Source organism: Pseudophryne corroboree, chromosome 4 (genome assembly GCF_028390025.1).
Source record: "Pseudophryne corroboree isolate aPseCor3 chromosome 4, aPseCor3.hap2, whole genome shotgun sequence".
Classification (NCBI taxonomy): Eukaryota; Metazoa; Chordata; class Amphibia; order Anura; family Myobatrachidae; genus Pseudophryne; species Pseudophryne corroboree.
In genome coordinates, this window is record NC_086447.1 from 688,259,242 (window position 1) to 688,285,736 (window position 26,495).

The following is a 26,495-nucleotide window of genomic DNA, read 5'->3' on the forward strand; positions in this document are numbered from 1 at the left end:
CCACATCACCATCCCAAATAATAAACAAATCATCAATGTAACGGCCATAGAGAACCAGGTTCGCGTCAAAGCCGCCACCCCACACGAGCAGGTCCTCGACCTCGCCCATGTAGAGATTGGCATAGCTAGGCGCGAACCTGGTTCCCATGGCCGTACCCATCACCTGCAGATAGTGCTCATCCAGAAACAGAAAGTGGTTATGGGTTAAAATAAATAATATTGAGTCCAAAATGAACTGCTGATGTGGGATAGTGAGATCTCCATCATTAGTGAGTTTATTAGCTATTGCCTTAATACCTAAATTGTGTGGAATATTAGTATAAAGACTTTGGACGTCAAGAGTGAGAAAACCATAAGTGTCTTTCCATATAACATCTTTAATCAAATTCAAAAAGTGAGTTGTATCTTTGATATGTGATTTGAGCATAGACACTCGTGGCTGTAAAAAAATATCTACATAGTGAGAAAGATTAGATGTGAGGGAACCTATACCAGAAATTATAGGACGACCTGGGGGTGCAGTGAGTGACTTATGGATTTTGGGAAGGTGATAATATGTGGGGACAGTGGGGTGTGAATTATATAAAAATCTAAATTCCTCCCTGGAGATCAAATTATTACGAGCTGCCTCATCAAGAAGATCATGTAGCTCGGAGAGATATTCAGAGGTGGGGTCCCTTGTAAGAGTTTTATAAAACTTAGCATCCTTTAGCTGCCTATATGCCTCCTTAATGTAATCAGATCTATCTTGTAGAACAAGTCCCCCTGTTCTTTCCCCCCGGGAAAGGACCAGGAAGGTCAGCAGCTTCAAGAAAGGAGTAGTTAGCAGCGGGGTTATCAGGGCCTTTGGTGTATAGGGAGCGATAAAAGCGCATGAATTCAGTGCAAATAGATTCAGGGTCTGAAGTCAATTCACCCAAGACAGCGATGGTATTAATCCAAGTGCGTGATATGAGTCCCTTAATCAAGTTAGCTAACAATCTACCTAACTTATTACCCCATCTATGAAACCTATTCCTTTGATAATCATAAGAGAGCTGGGCTCGTTCAGTAAGGAAAGTGTAGTATATGAGCTTCGCGGAGAGATACGCTTCTTTGTGGGCTGGAGTGTCGTGTCGTTTATAATTCCGATATGAGGAGGTCAGTGACGTGCTCAAAGCCTGCAGCTGCGAGGAAAAATTTTTCCTCTTGGAGTGTGTGTAGGACATGACATGTCCTCTCAGGACCAACTTAGCTGCTCCCCAAAATATAGGGGAGTTCAGTGACTGGTCGGTATTGTCCAGGGTATAATTGAGCCAAGATTGTTTGAGGTGGAGGAGAAAGTCAGTGGAGTGGCGGAGGTATGCAGGGAAGCGCCAGCTTGGGGTGGTGCAAGAAGGTAGGGTCAGTCGAATGTCTATTGAAATGGGAGCGTGGTCGGAGATGATAATGTCTGCAATAGATGAGTGTGTAACCATAGGGAAAAGGGATGTTGAGGTGAAGATGTAGTCTATGCGAGAGTGGGACGAGTGGGGATGAGAGTAAAGGGAAAAGTCTTTCTGAGTCGGGTGGAAGATGCGCCAGGAGTCGAGTAAATCGAGTTGTGTACAGAAAGAAGTCAGTATTTGAGAAGTGCAGGTAGAGGTACTCACCCGAGATCTGTCCATGGATGGGTCGAATATCAAGTTGAAATCGCCACCCACAACCAAATTGTGGCCGCCCCATTGTAGGAGCATCGATAGGAGAACTGCAAAAAAAGTCAGGGGAAACATTGGGGCATATATATTAAGAAAAGTATATACAGTATTGTCAATCAATGCGTCAAGCAAAACGAACCTGCCATCTGGGTCGATATGCTTCCTGCTAATCGAGTGTTGTAAGCTAGCGTGGAAAATAATGGCCACTCCTCAGGATTTGGTGTGATATGGGGCCGAGATGCATTCCCCTATCCAAGGAGCTCGCAGGGAGTTCCGAGGGTCGTCTAACCAATGTGTCTCCTGAAGGAACACAACTTGGGGGTTCATACGTTTTAAGTGTGAGACTACTTTCTTTCTTTTAACGGGATGGTTAAGTCAATCTACATTCCAGGAGATTATGCGTAATGGGGCAGTGTTAGAGACTCCAGTATCATGAGAGTGTGGGGCGGCTGGAGAAGCCATATCAACCCACACCTACAATCGGAAAGAATATAGTGAATACGTGAGAGTCAAGACAGGGCCTCATCCCGTCCCAGCGAGCAGGGGGGAGGCAACCTAGGAGGGGGATAAGTCCCCAGGTCAGGCATGTCACAACTGAGGGCCTGAGCTGACGGAAGGCAGCCTCAGTTGTAGGGGCTGAGATGTACCGGAACCTGGGAGGTTGTATCAGACCCCTGGACATGTAAGTAACATGAAGAGAAACCGCTCGAAGGCGTGACCACGACAACTTGAGTAAAAGTCAATGATATTTATTTATGACAAACTCCATGCATCACAGTAGCATTAAAAAGTAACATAAAAATCAGCAGAGAAATAATAATACAGTTCCTGGGTACTACAGGGTGGCAGGGGCCACAGAGCTCTGGTGGTATGAGACAGTTCTTATTATCTGCAAGTTGGAAAGTCCTTACCAGGCTCAACTGTAGCAATGAGGAAAGCCCAGGGTCGTACCAGCTGGTGTTCCAGGGAAAGCTGGACTGCTGTAGATAAAATGCTGCTGTGGGTACTGGTTAGAACCAGACAGGTGTTGGCACGGAGTGGATACTGGCTGGAACCAGTTAAATAATAAATAAAGCTTGAGAGCGATGCAATGTAGATGAAATGTAGAATTTGAGAGCGGAGAAATAATAATACCGGTGGAGAGTGGTAAACTGCAGAAAGGACACCGGCCCTTTAAGAGAAGCTGTACACTGCTGGAAGCTGAGCTGGAAGCAGGTGATGTAGCTGGAAACAGGTGAGTCCAGAATGGATCGGAGAGTCAGGCTACACCGCAGATGGAATGCTGGTGCGGGTCTCTATAGCAGAAGTCTGGAGACAGGAGCTGGAACCTGAAAGACATTCACAGAAGAGAGACAAACTGGAACTAGGTTTGACAACCAAAGCACTGACGCCTTCCTTGCTCAGGCACAACCTATTTATACCTGCAGCAAGGAAGGCATTGGCTAGGCAATTATGCAATATTAATAATACTGACAACGGATTGGTAGGAAAGATCAGCTGACAGAATCCAAGATGGCTGCGCCCATGCAGACACTTGGAGGGAAGTTTGGATTGTAATCCATGTGGTCTGGAAAACAGTAATGGCGGCGCCGGCCACCGGAGACAGGAGACGCCAGGCTGACAGATGCACATCCAACCACGCGGACACAGCGGAGGCCGCGGCTGACGTAATCGCCACTCTGAATGCAGAAGCTCAGGGACGGCGGCGGAGGCCGCGGGAGACGCCATGCCAGATGTATAAGGCGTTACTGTGACTGCGTCCAGAGAGACAGGCGAGGATGCGGGAATGTGCACATCAGGATGACAGATGGGATCCGGTCCTGGAGCGCTGAGCCAGCCTTAGGAGGCATCTGATAGGTAAGAAATGGCGTCCAGATACCCGGATCGTGACAGCACCCCCCCCCCCCCCCCCTTTAGGAATGGCCCCAGGACACTTCTTTGGCTTTTGAGGAAACTTGGAATGGAATCTCCGGACCAAGGCTGGAGCATGGACATCAGAAGCATTGGTCCATGAACGTTCCTCAGGGCCATAACCCTTCCAGTCAATAAGATACTGAAGTTGACCGTAACGGTGACGTGAGTCCAGGATCTTGGCCACTTCATACTCAACGCCTCGTTGAGTTTGGACTTTCGGAGTTGGAGGAAGTGAGGAATGAAACCGATTCAAGATTAGCGGTTTCAACAGGGAAACATGGAATGTCCTGGGTATTTTTAAGAAAGGAGGTAACTGGAGTCTGTAAGCAACAGGATTGATGACTTGATCAATTTTAAAAGGACCGATGAAGCGAGGTGCAAACTTCATACTGGGAACTCTCAACCTCAAATTCTTCGTGGATAACCATACCCGATCACCCACCTTGAGAGCAGGAACTGCTCGACGCTTCTTATCCGCAAACTTCTTGTACCTGAACGATGCCTTGAGCAGAGCTGATCGTACGCTCTTCCAGATATTGGCAAACTGATGCAAGGTGATATCCACTGCGGGAACAGAAGTTGCTGGAAGCGGTTGGAACTCAGGGACTTTAGGGTGGAATCCAAAGTTGGTGAAGAATGGTGTTGAAGAAGATGAAGAATGATACTGGTTGTTATGACAGAACTCGGCCCAGGGAAGTAATTGAACCCAGTCATCTTGAGAGGAGGACACATAGATGCGGAGGAAGGACTCCAAGTCCTGATTCACCCTCTCAGTTTGACCATTGGTCTGAGGATGGTAAGCCGTGGAAAACTTTAGCTTGACTTGGAGGACTTGACATAAACTTCGCCAGAATTTGGCTGTGAATTGAACTCCTCGATCTGAGATAATTTCTTCTGGAAGACCGTGGAGTCGGAATATCTCTTGTATAAATACTTGAGCCAACTTGGAAGCTGACGGAAGACCGGTGAGAGGAATGAAGTGTGCCATCTTGGTGAACCGGTCAGCTACCACCCAGATGGTATTGAACTTGTAGCACATGGGCAAATCTGTAATAAAATCCATCGACAAATGGGTCCATGGTCGACGGGGAACAGATAGTGGAACCAGTTGCCCCGCAGGCGACTGGCGGGATACTTTATGTTGGGCACACTTTGGGCAAGATGCAATAAACTCCAAAACGTCCTTTTTCAGAGTTGGCCACCAATAGGACCTAGAGATAAACTCCAGGGTTTTTTGGATACCTGTATGTCCGGCAAAGCGGGAAGCATGGGCCCAATGCATAAGCTTCTTCCTTAGTGTCGGCTTCACAAAACTTTTCCCTGATGGGGGCGTAGAGTCCATCCCTACCGTGGAGAATGCCAACGGATTTATAATAGGATGCTTGTCTGAAGACTCTGACTCATTTTCTTGCTCCCATGAGCGGGAAAGGGCATCGGCCTTGCGATTCTGAGAGCCCGGACAGAACTGGAGTTTAAAGTCGAATCTGGAAAAGAAAAGTGCCCATCTGGCCTGACGAGGGTTGAGACATTGTGCGCCTTTTAGATATAGAAGGTTCTTGTGGTCTGTAAGTATAGTAATTGAATGGGAAGCTCCCTCCAACAGATATCTCCACTCCTCTAGAGCGAGCTTGATGGCTAGCAACTCCTGGTCGCCAATGGCATAGTTGCGCTCCGCTGGGGAGAACTTCCGGGAGAAGAAACTGCAAGGATGTAAATGGCCATCTTTAGCCCTCTGGGATAACACCGCTCCTACTCCAACGGAGGAGGCATCCACCTCTAAGATGAAAGGAGAGTCGATGTCAGGCTGTTTCAGGACAGGCGCAGAGATGAACCTCTGTTTCAAAAGATGAAAAGCTTGCATGGCTTCTTCAGACCACTTGGACGGGTTAGCACCCTTCTTGGTGAAAGCAGTAATAGGCGCCACAATGGTGGAAAAGTCTCGTATAAACTTTCGGTAATAATTGGCGAACCCTAAGAACCTCTGGACCCCTTTGGTACCGGCCAATTCTGGATTGCTTGTAGTTTCTCAGGATCCATCTCTAGTCCGGAACCGGACACAATGTACCCTAGAAACGGAATGGACTTGACTTCAAAGACGCATTTCTCTAATTTGCAGTAGAGATGATTGACACGGAGACGGGACAGAACCTCCTTTACCCAAAAACGATGTTCCTCTAAATTGTTGGCAAAAATGAGGATATCATCTAGATAGACCACGACATGACGGTATAGAATGTCTCTGAAGATCTCATTGACGAAATGCTGGAAGACAGCTGGAGCATTGCTCAATCCGAAGGGCATGACGAGGTACTCATAATGTCCGTCACGGGTGTTAAATGCGGTCTTCCACTCGTCACCCTCACGGATCCGGATGAGATTGTATGCACCTCTCAAGTCCAGCTTTGTAAAGATGGTAGCTCCGCTAACTCTGTCAAAGAGCTCAGTAATCAGGGGTAAAGGATAGCGGTTCTTGATGGTAATGTCGTTCAAACCTCTGTAGTCGATGCACGGCCGCAGACCACCATCTTTCTTTTTTACAAAGAAGAAGCCTGCGCCGGCTGGAGAAGAAGAAGGTCGAATGAACCCCTTTGCTAGGTTCTCTTTAATGTATTCCTCCATAGAATGCGTCTCAGGCAGAGACAACGGATAAGTTCGGCCTCGAGGTGGAACCTTCCCTGGAACGAGATCAATCGGGCAGTCCCATTCTCTATGAGGAGGAAGGATATCAGCAGAAGCTTTACTGAACACATCCGTGAAATCTTGATATGGAGGAGGTGGAACATCAGACGACCTGGGGGAGGAAGAACAGACAGGCAACACTTTAAACAAACATGTCTCAGCACAGGAGGGACCCCATGCCAGGATTTGCGTAGTCGTCCAATCAATTGTAGGATTGTGAAGACGGAGCCATGGAAGGCCCAGGACCACAGGATGTGTGGCTCTTGGAATCACTAAAAGTGAAATAAGTTCGGAATGAAGAACTCCCACTCTCAGACGAACTGGTAGAGTCCTTAGAGCAATAACTGTATCAAAAATTTTACTGCCATCCACGGCAGTTAAGGAAAAGGAGGAAGGAAGTCTCTCGGTGGGTAGGGACCACCGTTTAACATAGGCTTCGGTAATAAAGTTCCCAGCTGCTCCGGAATCAAGGAGGGCAGTGACGTTCCGATAACGTTGAGCAACTTGAAGCGAGACTGGGAGATCACAATCTTGAGGAGATGGAGAGGAGATCATTACTCCTAGCCGGCCCTCTCCTTGGCGAGCTAGGATTTGGAGTTTCCCGGACGTTTGGGACAGGCATTAATAGTGTGAGACGGAGCTGCACAATACAGACAGAGAGACTCAGAGAGACGTCTTCGGCGCTCAGCAGGAGTTAAACGGGAACGGCCAATTTGCATGGGTTCATCTTTAGTTGGTGACAGTTGGTGAGGAGGAGGAGCAGAAGATTTTGGAGCAGATGATCTTCCACGCTCAGTTGCTCTCTCTCTGAAACGTAAGTCAACTTTCGTACAAAGTGAGATTAGCTCATCTAACTTGGAGGGTAAGTCTCTGGTAGCTAACTCATCTTTAATACGCTCGGATAAACCATGCCAGAATGCAGCATACAGGGCCTCGTCGTTCCATGCCAGTTCAGATGCCAGGATCTGGAACTGTATAAGATATTGTCCTACAGTACGTGATCCCTGGCGTAAACGGAGAATCTCAGACGAAGCTGAAGTTACCCGGCCTGGCTCGTCGAAGATGCGCCTGAATGTTGACACGAATGCAGTGTAAGAAGATAGCAGGGTGTCGGACCTCTCCCATAACGGTGATGCCCAGTCAAGGGCTGAGCCACTGAGAAGAGAGATGATGTAGGCAATTTTTGTACGGTCACTGGGAAAATTGCCAGGTTGTAGCTCAAACTGAATGTCACACTGGTTGAGAAATCCCCTGCAGAATCTTGGAGATCCGTCAAATTTTGCTGGCGTTGGAAGATGAAGACGTGGAGCAGAAACGGGTAAGGTGGGTGGGGTTATAGTTGGAGTCACTGTGGTTGACGCCCCAGATGCGCCTGATCCACGGAGAGTTGTCTGAATCCCATCCAGCCGAGTAGAGAAATCCTGGAGACAGCGGATGATGTGGCCCTGTGCAGCCTCCTGATGTTCTAGTCGGGCTGCCAGTTCTTGCATCGGCCTGGCCGCTTGATCCTGGTCTCCGGCTGGATTCATTAGGTCAGTGCTTACTGTCACAACTGAGGGCCTGAGCTGACGGAAGGCAGCCTCAGTTGTAGGGGCTGAGATGTACCGGAACCTGGGAGGTTGTATCAGACCCCTGGACATGTAAGTAACATGAAGAGAAACCGCCCGAAGGCGTGACCACGACAACTTGAGTAAAAGTCAATGATATTTATTTATGACAAACTCCATGCATCACAGTAGCAGTAAAAAGTAACATAAAAATCAGCAGAGAAATAATAATACAGTTCCTGGGTACTACAGGGTGGCAGGGGCCACAGAGCTCTGGTGGTATGAGACAGTTCTTATTATCTGCAAGTTGGAAAGTCCTTACCAGGCTCAACTGTAGCAATGAGGAAAGCCCAGGGTCGTACCAGCTGGTGTTCCAGGGAAAGCTGGACTGCTGTAGATAAAATGCTGCTGTGGGTACTGGTTAGAACCAGACAGGTGTTGGCACGGAGTGGATACTGGCTGGAACCAGTTAAATAATAAATAAAGCTTGAGAGCGATGCAATGTAGATGAAATGTAGAATTTGAGAGCGGAGAAATAATAATACCGGTGGAGAGTGGTAAACTGCAGAAAGGACACCGGCCCTTTAAGAGAAGCTGTACACTGCTGGAAGCTGAGCTGGAAGCAGGTGATGTTGTAGCTGGAAACAGGTGAGTCCAGAATGGATCGGAGAGTCAGGCTACACCGCAGATGGAATGCTGGTGCGGGTCTCTATAGCAGAAGTCTGGAGACAGGAGCTGGAACCTGAAAGACATTCACAGAAGAGAGACAAACTGGAACTAGGTTTGACAACCAAAGCACTGACGCCTTCCTTGCTCAGGCACAACCTATTTATACCTGCAGCAAGGAAGGCATTGGCTAGGCAATTATGCAATATTAATAATACTGACAACGGATTGGTAGGAAAGATCAGCTGACAGAATCCAAGATGGCTGCGCCCATGCAGACACTTGGAGGGAAGTTTGGATTGTAATCCATGTGGTCTGGAAAACAGTAATGGCGGCGCCGGCCACCGGAGACAGGAGACGCCAGGCTGACAGATGCACATCCAACCACGCGGACACAGCGGAGGCCGCGGCTGACGTAATCGCCACTCTGAATGCAGAAGCTCAGGGACGGCGGCGGAGGCCGCGGGAGACGCCATGCCAGATGTATAAGGCGCTACTGTGACTGCGTCCAGAGAGACAGGCGAGGATGCGGGAATGTGCACATCAGGATGACAGATGGGATCCGGTCCTGGAGCGCTGAGCCAGCCTTAGGAGGCATCTGATAGGTAAGAAATGGCGTCCAGATACCCGGATCGTGACAAGGCAGACACAACAAATCAAAAAACAGAAAAACTTTGCTATAAACATCAGAAACATAAAACAGGAATTGGATGAACTAGGGGCATTCATGTCTCACAAACACGGCACCCCACATACGAGACCCGAAATTAAAGAATGGGGCAGTAATCAGTGATAAGCAAGCATATAACAATTACAGTCAAGTATCGGGTAGGGAGAAATACAGTCTTGCCTCTCCTGGGTCGTCAAAGAACAGCGGTTTACCATTCTCGAAGACTCGGAGGCGGGCTGGGTAAAGAAGGGAGAACTTGACTTTGGTATCGAAAAGGTGCTTACAGATGGGAGCAAACTCTCTACGTTTGGTAGCTACGATGGCAGAGAAATCTTGGAAGATGAGGAGACGATCTCCATTGTAAGATAAGGAAGCCGTTTTACGATAGTGATCGAGGAGCTTCATCTTGTCAGCATAGTTCAAAATTCTCATAATGACGGGACGGGGCTGCCCATTGGGGTTCCTTCGCTCCGGTCCTAGCCTATGGGCTCTCTCGATAACCAGTGGGACTCCTTTAAGGTCCATGGTTAATTGCTCCGGGATGCCAGATGTGAGGAGGTCCATAAGTTCATGACCCTTGACCGATTCCGGGATGCCAATGACCCTCAAGTTGTTACGCTTGCTGCGATTTTCAAGGTCATCGATCTTCTCTGATAGGTCAGCAATTTCGGATTGATTGGCTTGTATGGTTCGCTGGGCTGTAGATAGGTCATCTTCCAGCGTGGATATTCGCTGCTCCGCTTCATCCAGGCGAGTAGAGTGTTGGTTGAGTTGGGTCAGCGTAGATTCAATGGCCTCCTTGATGCCAGCCAATTTTTCGTCCAACAGGGGTACCAAAACAGCCACCAGATCATTGTGTTTCATCTTCGGCTGCTTCACGGGTGGTCTGGATCTACGTGTGCGTTGGGACACAGAGCGCGAGGTCGAGCGGTCAGAGTCGGAGGAATTGCCACCAGGAGTTCCGTCACAGGATGGCAATGGAGCCCCAGTAGAGGTCATTGATGAAGGAATCAGGAACTTTTCCATGCAGTTGTAGAATTGCCACCGTTGTTAAAGGTGTATAGAGAGCAAGATATGTCGCGAGCGTATCGGGTCTCACATATGAAGCGCCGGGCCAACACGTCGTCACATCACAGCAGGTTCAGCGTTGGATATAGCCACGGAAGGGGTCAATTATAAAGAAAGGACATTTATAGAATAGAGTGACTCCCTCCGTGAGGCCCAGTGGTGCCTAAGGGTAACTTAGAGTGTCCAGCAGTGGGGGTCAGTGAGAGGGCTTCCGGCCGTAGTGTAGGTCTAATGAGGTCTTGCTGGGAAGGCACTGCAGCCACAGTGCAGTCCGGGAGCGATAAGCCCGAGCTCTAAGGTAAGTTGCTGTGGGGTCAGAGGCAATGAGAGTGTTGAGCCATGTATATATATATATAGAGAGAGAGAGGAGGAGGGAGAGTTCCTCGCCGCACTATCGGTAGATCTCAGCGGCGACAGTGCGTCTCCCGTCTCCCACCCTCGTGGAATCCCAGAGCAGTCTCTTAAGTGGAGGGAAGATGGTCAACTAAGGGAGCGAGGTGCCAGGGTTCTATATATATATATGTAGCAGTTGAGCTCTCCGGGCGGCTGAGGGGGGAGGCAGGAAGCCCCCGCCGGTGTTCGCCACGTGGGTCAGGCTGATAACCAGCGATTAGAAGTGTAAGAGGTGGGATAGGGAGGTACACCTTACCAGGATTCAAGCTGGCTATGTGGCAGTGGTGTCCTCCCCTCCGATCCCACGAGGCCGCCTGTAGCAGTAGCGGGAAGATGGCCGCCGGGACTCGCCGTCATGGTGGTAAGGCACAGTGCGTCTTCCTAGCGCAGGTCTTCCCGTGACGGCAGCGGTCGCGGGCTGAGCGAGGCCAGGGATGTCCAGGGAAAGGAGTCGGGTCCAGATGCCACCAACGCGGTGCGCCCTGAGGCCCCGGCTCGTACACACGATGCAGGCCGCAATCCGCGGGAGCGTCTACACTGCTCCCCGACTCCGCGGCTGCAGGTGTTTAGCAGTGGGGGGACCAAAGGAAGGTAGGAGAGGGGCAGGGGAGGCAAAAAAAAAACGGGATTGAGCGGGCTAGGAGGGATAAAGGTGGCACAAAAGCAGGAGCTGTGGAAAGCTGCAACTAGGAGTATGGCTTTTATGGAGAAGACAAGATGGCGCCTGCAGCGCTGCACAGTACCTGCAGGGAGCCAAACGGAGGAAGAAGCTCCAATACCGCTGCGTCATGTAGACTCCCAAGCCTGGGAGTCAGAGAGGGCCTGTCTGCACTGCGTCCGGTTAAGACCAGCTGTGTCCGGGGTGCACAAGCAGGGAGCCGGAAGATTGCGGGTCCGGCGGCGGCAAACTCTGGGCCGCGGGTCGGGGCTTTGTGAGGGCCTCAAAGCGTGTCTTCTCCACGGCAGGCAGCGGGCGTTCCCGGTGACCTCCGGTCAGTATCAGCGGCGGCTGGGGGTGCTCAGTGATTGTTTAGAGGCAGGGGGGACCGGGTGCCGATGTCCGGGCAGGCTGTATTCCACGGCTGGAAGCGGAGCTCCAAGGCCAGGCAGCCACTCCGGTCCACGTCCAAGCCACGCCCCCCGTAATACATATGTTTAATGTGGCTCTTTACTACAGATGTGCCGTCGTACATCTAGCCTTGTATAATGAGATTCCTGGCATGAGTGAGCCTCCAGGTCCTGAGCAACTCTGGTAACATCTGGCGTCTTTTTTGCCAACTTGCGACTAGAATTCAAGAGGAGACTGCTGATTAATTTGATATCCAGTATAACACTTGAATATAGTGCGTGACTGAGTCTGTATATAAAGTAGGGTAGAACTTGTTTTTGAAACAGAAACTGCAGCTGCTACATTGCAGCACTTCATATACAGAGTCAGAGACTCAGTCGCACACAGATATACAAGTGTCCAGTACTATTTTTGGAAAAATAGGTTCAGGAACTCTGGGTCTTGGGGTGGAGCTATTAAAAAAAGGTTATAGATAGACTGATTTTAGAAAAGAAGACACTCAAAATGGACTTTAAAATAAAACTTATCGTATGGAAAATACATTTTGGCCCAGGACAGGTTCAGGAACCCAGTTCCTGATTATGTCACATTTAATGAGAGGAACTGGGTTCCTGCTGAAAAAATAGCACTTCAAGTGTTGCATATCAAATTAATCAGTACAGTCTCCTGGTTTGTCCCAACTGCATTGCATTGTTTGCTAAGATACATTTTTGGCAAAAATATGCAAAATAGATGCCCGAAGCTAGAAGGTTCTCACAGGACCTGGCGCGGCAAGAGGGGCTGTTTGGCACAAGTGCAGCAGTGGTGTATGAGGACACCTCTGTATGTTCTGTCTGGAAAGATAGCTAAAAATGCATAATCCCAGGAAAATCTATGGCCAGAGCCAATTTTCTGTAGCGTTCTGGCGACTTACTGGTGAGTTTGTAATTTTTACCTGCTAAAAGTCAGTGAAACTCACTGCGACTTAAAACTTGTCACAAAAGCCCAACCTATTATATTTAGCCTAATCTTTTTTAACTTCATGTTGTCGCTTGTAGCGATTTGGTTGGCTAGATTATCCTTGTCAGTTACATTGTTCTTGAGAAACCTTCTACTCTTCCGACCCTAGTGTATGTTACTGTATTTGTAATCATTTAAATTTAGTTTTCTCATTAATATGTAATATTTTGGTGCTGTATATAAATGGCAATAATAGTACTTATGTCATTTATCACTATTGCTCCTTTGAATGTATGGAATTGTAACTATTGACGGACCCTTATTTTAAAATTAAGTCTAATCACAAAATGTTATGCAGTTTCTAACTAGTAAATGGAGATGCGGTCAGAGGTCAACACACACTATGTGACAGTGAGTAAGTCTGTGTTACAATACCTGAGCCAGGATCCCAACACTGTTAGAATACTACTTACACATACCTCCCAACTGTCCCGATTTTCGCGGGACTGTCACGTTTTTTGGGGGACTGTCCCGCTGTCTCACCCGCGGGCCGCAGCGTCCCGTGATGGGGGCGGGCAGTTGGGAGGCTCCTGCACTCGCTGCTCTGCATAGCAGAGCAGCGGTGAATGGAGATAGGAGGAGAGGGGGGGGGGTGCTAGCAGCTCACAGAGCGCTGGGCATGCCCCCTCAGCGACGAAAACGGGGGCGTGGCTCACGATCGCAGTCCCTCCCATGAAGCCATGCCCCCTTTTCGGTCGGACGCGTGCGCTACGCACGCCCATATGTCCCTCCTCACGCGGACATAAAGTTGTGAGGTATGCTTACATCATGTTAACCATGCAGGTGTTATTACTTCAAACATGCCACTTAACTGTTTAAAGTTATAATACCAGCACAGTTACACACAGTGAGTGTCAACCTCCCGTATCGTACCCTAGGAAATATAATACAGTCCCTAACCATGGAATTATTCACTTTTTCAAGGGCATATTTTTGTTTAACATGCAGATATGTTAGAACCTAAAGTATTTTATTTATTTGTTTTTATTCATTTATTTTCAGGGCTACAATAGTTCATCGATTTTTGATTAAAGCAACAATTGAAGAAAGGATGCAAGCAATGTTAAAAGCCGTTGATAGGAGGTATTCATATTAATGTCCAATTACATATAAAATGGCAACAAAAAAAAAGTTTGTTTTTTTTAGCTATGTGTACAGTGCATCCGGAAAGTATTCGCAGCGCTTCACTTTTTCCACATTTTATTATGTTACAGCCTTATTTCAAAATGGAATAAATTCAGTTTTCCCTCAAAATTCTACACACAATACCCCATAATGACAACGTGAAAAAAGTTTTTTTGAGATTCTTTTTATTAAAAATAAAAAACTAGAAATCACATGTACATAAGTATTCACAGCCTTTGCTCAATACTTTGTTGATGCACCGTCTTTTTGAATATGATGCCACAAGCTGGGCACACCTATCTTTGGGCAGTTTCGCCCATTCCTCTTTGCAGCACCTCTCAAGCTCCATCAGGTTGGATGGAAAGCGTCGGTGCACAATTTTCAGATCTCGCCAGAGATGTTCAGTTGGATTCTGGGCTCTGGCTGGGCCACTCAAGGGCTTTCACAGAGTTGTCCTGAAGTTGGTCTGAGAGTCCTTCAGGTGCATTTTGGCAAACTCTAGGCGGGCTGCCATGTGCTTTTTACTAAGGAGTGGCTTCTATCTGGCCACTCTACCATACAGGCCTGATTGGTGGACTGCTGCAGAGAAGGTTGTCCTTCTGGAAGGTTCTCCTCTCTCCACAGTGGAATGCTGTAGCTCTGACAGAGTGACCATCTGGTCCTTGATCACTTCTCTGACTAATGCCCTTCTCCCCCGATCATTCAGTTAAGACGGCCGGCCAGCTCTAGGAAGAGTCCTGGTGGTTCTGAGCTTCTTACATTTACGGATAATGGAGGCCACTGTGCTCATTGGGACCTTCAAAGCAGCATATATTTTTCTGTACCAGGTGTGTGCCTTTCCAAATCATGTCCAATCAACTGAATTTACCACAGGTGGACTCCAATTAAACTGTAGGAACATCCCAAGGATGATCAGTGGAAACAGGATGCACCTGAACTCAATTTTGAGCTTCATGGCAAAGGCTGTGAATAGTTATGTACATGTGATTTTTTAGTTTTAATAAATTTGCAAAAATCTCCCAAAAACTTTTTTCTCTAACGTCCTAAGTGGATGCTGGGGACTCCGTAAGGACCATGGGGAATAGCGGCTCCGCAGGAGACTGGGCACATCTAAAGAAAGCTTTAGGACTAACTGGTGTGCACTGGCTCCTCCCCCTATGACCCTCCTCCAAGCCTCAGTTAGATTTCTGTGCCCGACGAGAAGGGTGCACACTAGGGGCTCTCCTGAGCTCTTTGTGAAAGTTTTAGTTTAGGTTTATTATTTTCAGTGAGACCTGCTGGCAACAGGCTCACTGCATCGAGGGACTAAGGGGAGAAGAAACGAACTCACCTGCGTGCAGAGTGGATTGGGTTTCTTAGGCTACTGGACATTAGCTCCAGAGGGACGATCACAGGTTCAGCCTGGATGGGTCCCGGAGCCGCGCCGCCGGCCCCCTTACAGAGCCAGAAGAGCGAAGAGGTCCGGAAAATCGGCGGCAGAAGACGATCCTGTCTTCAGATAAGGTAGCGCACAGCACCGCAGCTGTGCGCCATTGCTCTCAGCACACTTCACACTCCGGTCACTGAGGGTGCAGGGCGCTGGGGGGGGCAGCGCCCTGAGACGCAATAAATCGATAAAAACCTTATATGGCTAAAATAAATGCATCACATATAACTCCTGGGCTATATGGATGCATTTAACCCCTGCCAAAACATACAGAAAAACGAATGATAAGGACGCCGAGAAAGGGGCGGAGCCTATCTCCTCAGCACACTGGCGCCATTTTCCCTCACAGCTCAGTTGGAGGGAAGCTCCCTGGCTCTCCCCTGCAGTCACTACACTACAGAAAGGGGTTAAAAAAGAGAGGGGGGCACAAATTAGGCGCAGTATAAACAATACAGCAGCTATAAAGGGAAAAACACTTATATAAGGTTATCCCTGTATATATATAGCGCTCTGGTGTGTGCTGGCAAACTCTCCCTCTGTCTCCCCAAAGGGCTAGTGGGGTCCTGTCCTCTATCAGAGCATTCCCTGTGTGTGTGCTGTGTGTCGGTACGTTTGTGTCGACATGTATGAGGAGAAAAATGATGTGGAGACGGAGTAGAGTGTCTGTAATAGTGTTGTCACCCCCTAGGGGGTCGACACCTGAGTGGATGTACTGTTGAAATTGCGTGACAGTGTCAACTTTGTATTAAAGACAGTGGTTGACATGAGACAGCCGGCTACTCAGCTTGTGCATGTCCAGACGTCTCATACAGGGGCTCTAAAGCGCCCGTTACCTCAGATACAGACGCCGACACGGATACTGACTCCTGTGTCGACGGTGAAGAGACAACCGTGATTTCCAATAGGGCCACACATTGCATGATTGAGGCAATGGAAAATGTTTACACTTTTCTGATAATATGAATACCACCAAAAAAATATTATGTTTGGTGGGGAAAAACTTCCTGTAGTTTTCCTGAATCTGAGAAATAAAATGAGGTGTGTGATGATGCGTGGGTTTCCCCCCGATAACAATTGATAATTTCTAAAAAGTTATTGGCAGTATACCTTTTCCCGCCAGAGGTTAGGGTGCGTTGGGAAACACCCCCTAGGGGGGATAAGGCGCTCACACGCTTGTAAGAACAAGGGCTCTATCCTCTCCTGAGATGGCCGCCCTTAAGGATCCTGCTGATAAAAAGCAGGAGGGTATCCTAAAATGTATTTACACACATACTGGTGTTATACTGCGACCAGCAATCGCCTCAGCCTGGATGTGCAGTGCTGGGTTGGCGTGGTCGGATTCCCTGACTGGAAATATTGATATCCTAGATAAGGACAGTATATTATTGCCTATAGAGCAATTAAAAGATGCATTTCTATATAAGCATGATGCACAGCGGAATGTTTGCCGACTGGCATCAAGTATAAGTGCGTTGTCCAATTCTACCAGTAAAATGGTCAGGTGATGCGGATTCCAAACGGCATTTGGAAGTATTGCCTTAAAAAAAAAAAGGGGATGTACCACTGGTCGCCTCTCAAAACAAGACGCCGTATTATCAGGCGCAGTCCTGGTTGGCAAGCGGACAAAAGGGTTCCTCTTTTCTGCACGTGACAGAGGGAGAGGAAAATGGCTGCAGAGATTAGCCAGTTCCCAGGAACAGAAACCCTTTTCTGCCTCTGCAAAGCCCTCAGTATGACGCTAGGGCTTTACAAGTTCAGGCACGGTGGGGGCCCGTTCTCAATGAATTTCAGTGCGCAGTGGGCTCACTCGCAAGTAGACCCCTGGATCCTTCAGGTAATATTTTCAGGGGTACAAATTGGAATTCGAGACATATTCCCCTCGCCGTTTCCAAAAGTCTGTTTTACCGACGTCTCCCGCTGACAGGGAGGCAGTTTTGGAAGCCATTCACAAGCTGTATTCCCAGCAGGTGATAATTAAGGTACCCCTCCTGCAACAGGGAACGGGGTATTATTCCACACTATTGTGGTACCGAAGCCAGACGGCTCGGTGAGACCGATTTTAAAATCTAAAATCTAAAATCTTTGAACACTTACATACAGAGGTTCAAATTCAAAATTGAGTCACTCAGAGCAGTGATTGCAAACCTGGAAGAAGGGGACTACATGAGGTCTCGGGACATCAAGGATGCTTACCTTCATGTCAAAATTTACCCTTCTCACCAAGGGTATCTCAGGTTATGGTACAGAACTGTCACTATCAGTTCAGACGCTGCCGTAGGGATGGGCCACGGCACCCCGGGTCTTTACTGAAGTAATGACCGAAATGATGATATTCCTTCGAAGGAAGGGAATTTTAGTTATCCTTTACTTGGACGATTCCCTGATAAGGGTAAGATCCAGGGAACAGCTGGAGATCGGTGTAGCACTATCTCAGGTAGTGTTGCGGCAGCACGATTGGATTCTCAATATTCCAAAATCGCAGCTGGTTCCGACGACTTGTCTTCTGTTCCTAGGGATGATCCTGGACACAGTCCAGAAAGAAGGTGTTTCTCCCGGAGGAGAAAGCCAGGGAGTTATCCGAGCTAGTCAGGAACCTCCTAAAACCGAACCAAGAGTGCATCAATGCACAAGGGTTCTGGGTAAAAATGGTGGCTTCCTACGAAGCAATCCCATTCGGCAGATTCCACGCAAGACTTTCCAGTGGAACCTACTGGACAAATGGTCCGGGTCGCATCTTCAGATGCATCAGCGGATAACCCTGTCACCAGGGACAAGGGTATCCCTCCTGTGGTGGTTGCAGAGTGCTCATCTTCTAGAGGGCCGCAGATTCGGCATTCAGGACTGGGTCCTGGTGACCACGGATGCCAGCCTGCGAGGCTGGGGAGCAGTCACACAGGGAAGGAATATCCAGGGCTTATGGTCAAGCCTGGAGACATCACTTCACATAAATATCCTGAAGCTAAGGGCCATTTACAATGCTCTAAGCTTAACAAGACCTCTGCTTCAAGGTCAGCCGGTGTTGATCCAGTCGGACAACATTACGGCAGTCACCCACGTAAACAGGCAGGGTGCCACGGGAAGCAGGAGGGCTATGGCAGAAGCTGCAAGGATTCTCCGCTGGGCGGAAAATCATGTAATAGCACTGTCAACAGTATTCATTCCGGGAGTGGACAACTGGGAAGCAGACTTCCTCAGCACGGCCTCCACCCGGGAGAGTGGGGACTTCACCCAGAAGTCGTCCACATGATTAAAAAACTCGACAGGTATTGCGCCAGGTCAAGAGACCCTCAGGCAATAGTTGTAGACGCTCTGGTAACACCGTGGGTGTACCAGTCAGTATATGTGTTCCCTCATCTGCCTCTCATACCCAAGGTACTGAGATTGATAAGATGGAGAGGAGTAAGCACTATATTCGTGGCTCCGGATGGGCCAAAAAGGACTTGGTAACCGGAACTTCAAGAGAGGCTCACGGAGGATCCGTGGCCTCTACCTCTAAGAAGGGACCTGCTCCAGCAAGGACCCTGTCTGTTCCAAGACTTACCGCGGCTGCGTTTGACGGCATGGCGTTTGAACACCGGATCCTGAAGGAAAATAAGGCATTCCGGATGAAGTCATCCCTATCCTGATCAAAAGCCAGGAAGGATGTAACCGCAAAAACATTATCGCCGCAATTGGCGAAAATATGTTGCGGAGTGCGAGGCCAGTAAGGCCCGACGGAGGAAATTCAACTGGGTCGATTCCTGCATTTCCTGCAGACAGGAGTGTCTATGGGCCTGAAATTGGGGTCCATTAAGGTTCAGATTTCGGCCCTGTCAATTTTCTTCCAAAAAAAAAAGAACTAGCTTCAGTCCCTGAAGTTTAGACGTTTGTAAAAGGGGTACTGCATATACAGCCTCCTTTTGTGCCTCCAGTGGAAATTTGGGATCTCAATGTAGTTTGGGTTCCAAAAGTCACATTGGTTTGAACCACTTAAATCTGTGGAGTTAAAATATCTCGCATGGAAAGTGGTCATGCTGTTGGCCCTGGCCTAGGCCAGGCGCGTGTCAGGATTGGCGGCTTTATCCTGTAAAAGCCCTTATCTGATTTTCCATTCGGACAGGGCGGAATTGAGGACTCGTCCTCAGTTTCTCCCTAAGGTGGTTCCAGCGTTTTCACCTGAACCAACCTATTGGGTGCCTGCGGCTACTAGGGACTTGGAGGAATCCAAGTTGCTGGATGTTGTCAGGGCCCTGAAAATATGTTCCAGGACGGCTGGAGTCAGGAAATCTGACTCGCTGTTTATCCTGTATGCACCCAACATGCTGGGTGCTCCTGCTTCTAAGCAGACTATTGCTCGTTGGATTTGTAGTACAATTCAGCTTGCACATTCTGTGGCAGGCCTGCCACAGCTAAAATCTGTAAAAGCCCGTTCCACAAGGAAAGTGGGCTCATCTTGGGCGGCTGCCCGAGGGATCTCGGCTTTACAACTTTGCCGAGCAGCTACTTGGTCAGGGGCAAACACGTTTGCTAAATTCTACAAATTTGATACCCTGGCTGAGGAGGACCTGGAGTTCTCTCATTCGGTGCTGCAGAGTCATCCGCACTCTCCCGCCCGTTTGGGAGCTTTGGTATAATCCCCATGGTCCTTACGGAGTCCCCAGCATCCACTTAGGACGTTAGAGAAAATAAGAATTTACTTACCGATAATTCTATTTCTCGTAGTCCGTAGTGGATGCTTGGCGCCCATCCCAAGTGCGGATTGTCTGCAATACTTGTACATAGTTATTGTTACAAAAATCGGGTTATTATTGTTGGGAGCCATCTTTTCAGAGGCTCCTCTGTTGTCATACTGTTAACTGGGTTCAGATCACAAGTTATACGGTGTGATTGGTGTGGCTGGTATGAGTCTTACCCGGGATTCAAAATCCTTCCTTATTGTGTACGCTCGTCCGGGCACAGTTTCCTAACTGAGGCTTGGAGGAGGGTCATAGGGGGAGGAGCCAGTGCACACCAGTTAGTCCTAAAGCTTTCTTTAGATGTGCCCAGTCTCCTGCGGAGCCGCTATTCCCCATGGTCCTTACGGAGTCCCCAGCATCCACTACGGACTACGAGAAATAGAATTATCGGTAAGTAAATTCTTATTTTCACGTTGTCATTATGTGGTATTGTGTGTAGAATTTTGAGGGGGAAAAAATTTATTTATTCCACTTTGGAATAAAGCTGTAACATAACAAAATGTGGAAAAAGTGAAGCGCTGTGAATACTTTCTGGATGCATTGTATGCCAGAAGCAAAGTCAGTCAACCATAAAAATTAGTAGGGCTGCCATCAGACATTTTTTGGGCCCAATACAGATAAAACAGACAGGGAACCCCTCATCTTTCCCCTGCTGCGAATGAGATGGGACAACCTTAGGAGAGGAGGACCGAACACCAGGGTAAGTATGGGAGGGGGTATCGTGTCATGCCAGGCTGCGATAAGATGGTGAGGTGTATGAAAGGAGCGAACCTAGGAGGGGATCCTGGAGTTGCAATAGAGAGGAAAGATGAGGACATCATAGAGGGGATGAACCCAGGAATTAATTCTTGTGGGGCTTCACCATACAAAGTGCACCCATCAAGTATAGCAGGTAGAAAAAGTCAAAATACTTTAATAAAGAAAAAAGTATGCTTGCCATCTTTAGGTTCAGTTATGCAGTGTTGAATACTGACTTGTTTTTTTCTGCTCATCCATGATACTTCTGAGTGGCAACCCCTCAGCCTTGAGTGTACGAGTCAAAAGTTGGCCATACATTAGGTCGATATGGTGTACGATTTAGACTCCTCATAAGCTGCATCATGTACACATCGTGCATGTTTTGTGTCGACTATGATGAGATGTGCAGTCCCGCGGATCGAACGTCACATACATGGGGAGTGATGGTTTCAGAGGCACACATGAGGAGCAGAGGTCAGAGTCACACCTGTGGACGGTGTGTCAGAAGCACACTTGGGGGTGGGGGGAGGGACACAGAGGCACACTTGGGGATGCATGGGCATGAGAGGCATACACTATTTATAGACACTCTTAAGATACAGGGAGTAGCCCAATAATGATGGTCTTTCAAGTATATAGCCACAGCTGGCTTCAAGGGGTGTTTAACGTGACTGCAGCAAGGATATAAGAGGACACATTCGTATGTATGTGTATGTCAGCTTTAGGATTAATGCTGGATTTCTGTTCCTTTATGGTCTCACTAGTTTGATGGCCCCAGGCAGTTGTCCTATTTAACCACTCCAAATACTATTTTTGGTTGCTGAAATATAACACCCATGACCTTGATATGACCCCTGCCACTTGGGAGTTTTGGTTTTAGTATTGAGTCTTACATGTCTTTTTTTTTTTGTTCCAGTCACACAAGTACATCAATGAAGCAGTCTGAGGCTTCCGTCCTGACTGTGGCTGACCTTGCAGACCTGTTTTCAGAAGAAAGAGAACTTGAATAAAGAATCAACTTTAGAAACATTGGTCTGAGCTCTTAAGTAACACATTCCCAGAATCTTGCACCTTTTTCTATAAACTCTTCCCCTGCTATAGCATGCAGTTATAGGACCACCAGTGACTGAGTATACTACAAAGTGCTGTAGCTGTATTCTCTGTAGAAATGTTTAATATGTTTGTAATGGTGAAATATTGTAAAAGAAAAACTTTTCATCTTTCAGCAATATTTTCTATTTTGCTAGATGTGTTTTTAAATCTGATCTGCAGCTGTGGGACAAGGCTTGCTTTTATGTAAAGCTGTCGATAAAAGGGCTCCATGCTCTCCAAGAAAAATATCTTCCATGTTTGTTTCATGAAATCAAAGGGTTATATATAATAGGCTGCGAGATGCAGGCAGCCGCAATATGTCGTTGCTTTATCTGCTAGATTTAAAGCGACAATTCTTTACAAGGCAAAACTAGGTTTTGTGTTGCCCTTTTAAAAATTGCCACTTTAAATCTAGCGACTAAATGGCCAACACCTTGCGGCTGCCTGCAACTCGCAGGCTATTTCATATACTCCAAAGTTTACAGTTTGGAATCAGATGGAACCTACCCAAGTCATATTGACTTTCTAGCTTTAAAATTACTTGTAATTTTTTTTTTCCCCTTCTTTGTATCCACTCTGTATCGACTCACTCTCTTCCTTCTGGGACCCAGTATACCCCACTTCTTTCAAGAAATTCCCAGTTACTCATTGTAGAATACAGTAGTTGGCTTTGATTCTGGTTTAACCCTTAGAATATATTACTCCAAAATGTAAATTAATAACTTAATAATACCAACCACAACAAAAGACTTGTGATGTTAGAGATGTGCAGTTCGGTTCTCGAGAAATCTGAATCCACCCGAATTCTGTGGATCCGAACCAAAACGTTGTCTGGATTTCCCGAAGAGATCCGTATCTTAACAGATTCCTGGTTTGAATCTTCCAGCAGTTCGGAATTCGAATTTTAAATCTGAATTTCGGGGTTTGGTTTGCCAAAATTACATGATTTTAGCTGGTTTTATCGATTTTTATCAATGAATGATAATTTATAAATTGATTTTAAACCGAAATCCGAACCAAAACACTTAAGGGTGGTTTTGCCAAAACACGATGAAGAATTAGACTCAAAACATCGGGGTTCGTGCGCATCTTTTCTTGGGATGTAGTTATGTGACCAAGCGGTCAGAGGCCGCCGGTCACAATACAGATGCTTGCATCCAGACCTCTCAAAATCCCGACAGTCTGCATGCCGATTAACATGGACTATTCCCACTCGTGGGTGTCCACGACACCTATATAGTCAGAATAGAACCTGTGGTGTCGGTATGGTGACCGGCGGGATCCCAAACGCCGGTCACCTATACCCAAACCCTTTACTTATTGTTATATTTGTTATGATTAAGATTAAAGCTTTTAAACGTTAACCCTGAATTTGATTAGATTATTTTCATGCCCAACATTGATTTTGTTCCAAATTTTATTATTTTATGTGTAATGCATGCTGTCCTAGTATTATTTTTATTATTTTGTTTTGCTACCAAAATACATGAAATTAGGGACAAATCATAACATTGGAGCCAAAACTGAGGCCCTTTGGGTCACCATAGAAACTGGGAAGAAGGACATTATTCGCATTGGGGTGATCTATAGACCACCAGGCCAGGGGCAGGATTTGGACAGGAACCTATTGTTGGACATCTCTAAAATGGCTTTTAAGGGAGAAGTCATAATCATGGGAGACTTTAATTTACCTGATGTAAATTGGGAGGGGTCTTTTGCAAGTTCAGCTACAAGTGGCAAATTTCTACATTCCTTACAGGGAGCATCTCTCAAGCAATTTGTGAGGGAGCCCACTCGCAAAGACTCAATATTAGATCTAATTCTTACAAATGGTGATAGGATATCTGATGTATATGTGGGTGAGCACCTGGGATCCAGTGATCATCAAGCAGTATGGTTTAGTATAAAGACAGGATCCAACTCCTGTCACACAAAAACAAAGGTGTTGGATTTTAGAAATGCTGACTTTGCAAAAATGGGGAGATGTTTTAGTGATTCATTGGCAGACTGGAGGAACTTGGAAGGAGTGCAGGAGAGGTGGAAAAAAATGAAAAGTGCAATACTAAGTGCAACAGACCTTTGTATCAAAATGGTTAGGAAAAGCACCAGGAAAAGGAAGCCAGTGTGGTTCACAAAAGAAGTATCAACTAGTGTGAAAGCAAAAAAGATGGCTTTTAGGAAATACAAACAGACTCAAAATAATAACGACAAAGAGGTGTATCTGGACAGACGGAAGGATGCTAAGAAAGTGATCAGACGTGCAAAGGCAGAAGCTGAGGAGAAAATGGCCTAGTCAGTAGATAAAGGGGGCAAAACTTTTTTTAAGTATATAAGTGAAAGGAGAAAATCAAATGGAGGAATAATAAGACTTAAGACAGAGAGTGGGCATTTGGTGAAGGGAGACAATGCAATAGCAGATCACCTAAATAATTATTTTTGCTCAGTATTTACTACAGAAGAAGGGATGGGGCCACAGTTAAGTTGCAAGGACATTCATAAAAATAAGGTAGATGAAAATACATTTACCGAGGAGAAGGTCCTAACAGAACTTTCAAAACTAAAAGTGGATAAATCAATGGGACCAGATGGGATACACCCAAGGATACTAAAAGAGCTAAAAGATGTGCTGGTTACACCTTTAACAGAATTATTTAACCAGTCACTAAATACAGGTGCTATTCCAGAGGACTGGAAAAGAGTAAATGTAGTTCCACTGCACAAAAGTGGAAGCAAGGAAGAAGCAAGTAACTACAGACCAGTAAGCCTTACATCAGTAGTAGGGAAAGTAATGGAAAAACTATTAAAAGAAAGAGTAGTGGAATATCTTAAATCAAACAACTTACAGGATCCAAAACAGCATGGATTTACTGGTGGGAGATCATGCCAAACAAATCTTATTGACTTTTTTGACTCTGTGATGAAAATAATAGATCAAGGGGGAGCTGTAGATGTAGCATATCTAGACTTTAGTAAGGCATTTGACACTGTCCCACATCGCAGACTGCTAAATAAACTTGAAAGCCTGGGGGTGGATTATAAATCAGTTAAATGGATAAGAACCTGGTTGCAGGATAGGGAACAGACAGTCGTAGTTAATGGAGTGCAATCTATGGAGGGAAATGTTACCAGTGGAGTACCCCAGGGATCTGTACTTGGTCCAGTTCTCTTTAATATCTTTGTTGGTGACATTGCAGATGGTATTGAAGGGAAGATATGCCTTTTTGCAGATGATACAAAGATATGCAACAGGGTAGACACACCGGGAGGGGTCAAACAAATGATTGATGACCTAGGTAGGCTTGAGAAATGGTCAAGAACGTGGCAACTACAGTTTAATGCTAAAAAATGCAAAATCATGCACTTGGGTCTCAAAAACCCAAAGGCTAAGTATAGTATCAAGGGTACTATAATGGAAACTACTGAGGAGGAAAGAGATTTAGGAGTCACTATTTCAAGTGACTTGAAGGCAGGAAAGCAATGCAACAAAGCAATGAGAAAGGCAAGTCAGATGCTTGGTTGCATAGGGAGAGGAATCAGTAGCAGGAAAAAAGAAGTGATAATGCCACTGTATAGGTCATTGGTACGGCCCCATCTGGAATACTGTGTACAGTTCTGGAGACCCTATCTCCAGAAGGATATAAATACATTAGAGCGTGTACAAAGAAGGGCAACTAAAATGGTGCATGGCCTACATCACAAAACTTACCCGGAAAGGCTAAAAGATCTTAACATGTATAGTTTGGAGGAGAGAAGGGAAAGGGGGGACATGATAGAAACTTTCAAATATATCAATGGTCTCAACAAAGTTCAGGAGGGAAACATTCTTCAAAGGAAAAGAAGAATTAGTACTCGAGGGCATACATTGAGACTGGAGGGGGGGAGGTTCAGGGGAAATTTAAGGAAAAATTACTTCACAGAAAGGGTAGTGGATAAGTGGAATAGCCTCCCATCAGAGGTGGTAGAGGCTAAGACTGTAGGGCAATTTAAACATGCTTGGGACAGGCATATGAATATCCTTACAAAGAATTAAGGTTAAAAAAGGGTTGAGATTGCCTAAAGGATAAAATAAAAAAGGGGCAGACTAGATGGGCCAAGTGGTTCTTATCTGCCGTCAAATTCTATGTTTCTATGAAGGGAATTAAACTAAAACTACAGAAGTTGTCTATTTGATATCAAAATGTTTTAAAACAGTCAGAATTAAAGCCGAGACTAAGAAAATGAGTGGGGCATTCTGAGCTGAAAAGGACGGCGTGTGATTGGTTGGCCGCTGCTTTTGTACAGTTACCTCCCTCTATGTCTTTCAAGTAACTTCCAGGCGGTGACTGTGGAATAGAGTAGTTAGCATAACACCGCAGTTAGCATAACTCCAGGGCCTTTAGAATTTATTACTACAAAATGTAAAAGAAAAAAAAATACCACCTAGTGCTATAAAAGACTTTATACTGTGTATTGTTATATTTTTTTGTGTAGGGCTAAAGCTTTTAAACCTTAAACCATAGCTGCCAATGCAGAATTGGATACTTCAGACATAATTGCTCCCAATTGCATATATGGAACTAAATATGTGGCTGCACTGCCTCTCCATACCCTTAATTTCATCATCATCATCATCATCCAGACACATTTAAACCAGTCCTAAGGGTTGTAGTACTGCTGACCGGCGGTCAGGAGACCGCCGGTCAGCTTACCGACGCCTGGATCCCGGCAGCATACCGACG

General features: G+C 46.6%; 1 protein-coding gene across 3 annotated transcripts in view; it reads left to right on the top strand.

Moving 5' to 3' along the window:
• SHPRH (SNF2 histone linker PHD RING helicase) overlaps positions 1 to 24,659 on the top strand; it is a 372,150-nt gene extending 347,491 nt beyond the window's left edge. The window contains exons 28-29 of one of the 3 annotated variants that reach the window (XM_063917889.1): positions 13,684 to 13,764; positions 21,602 to 24,659. In XM_063917889.1, coding sequence (XP_063773959.1) covers positions 13,684 to 13,764; positions 21,602 to 21,695 — 175 coding nt within the window. In that variant the 3' untranslated portion in view covers positions 21,696 to 24,659. The remainder of the gene's footprint in view (positions 1 to 13,683; positions 13,765 to 21,601) is intronic. The other 2 variants (XM_063917888.1, XM_063917887.1) reach the window with 2 other exon arrangements.
• Positions 24,660 to 26,495: the final 1,836 nt, after the last annotated feature.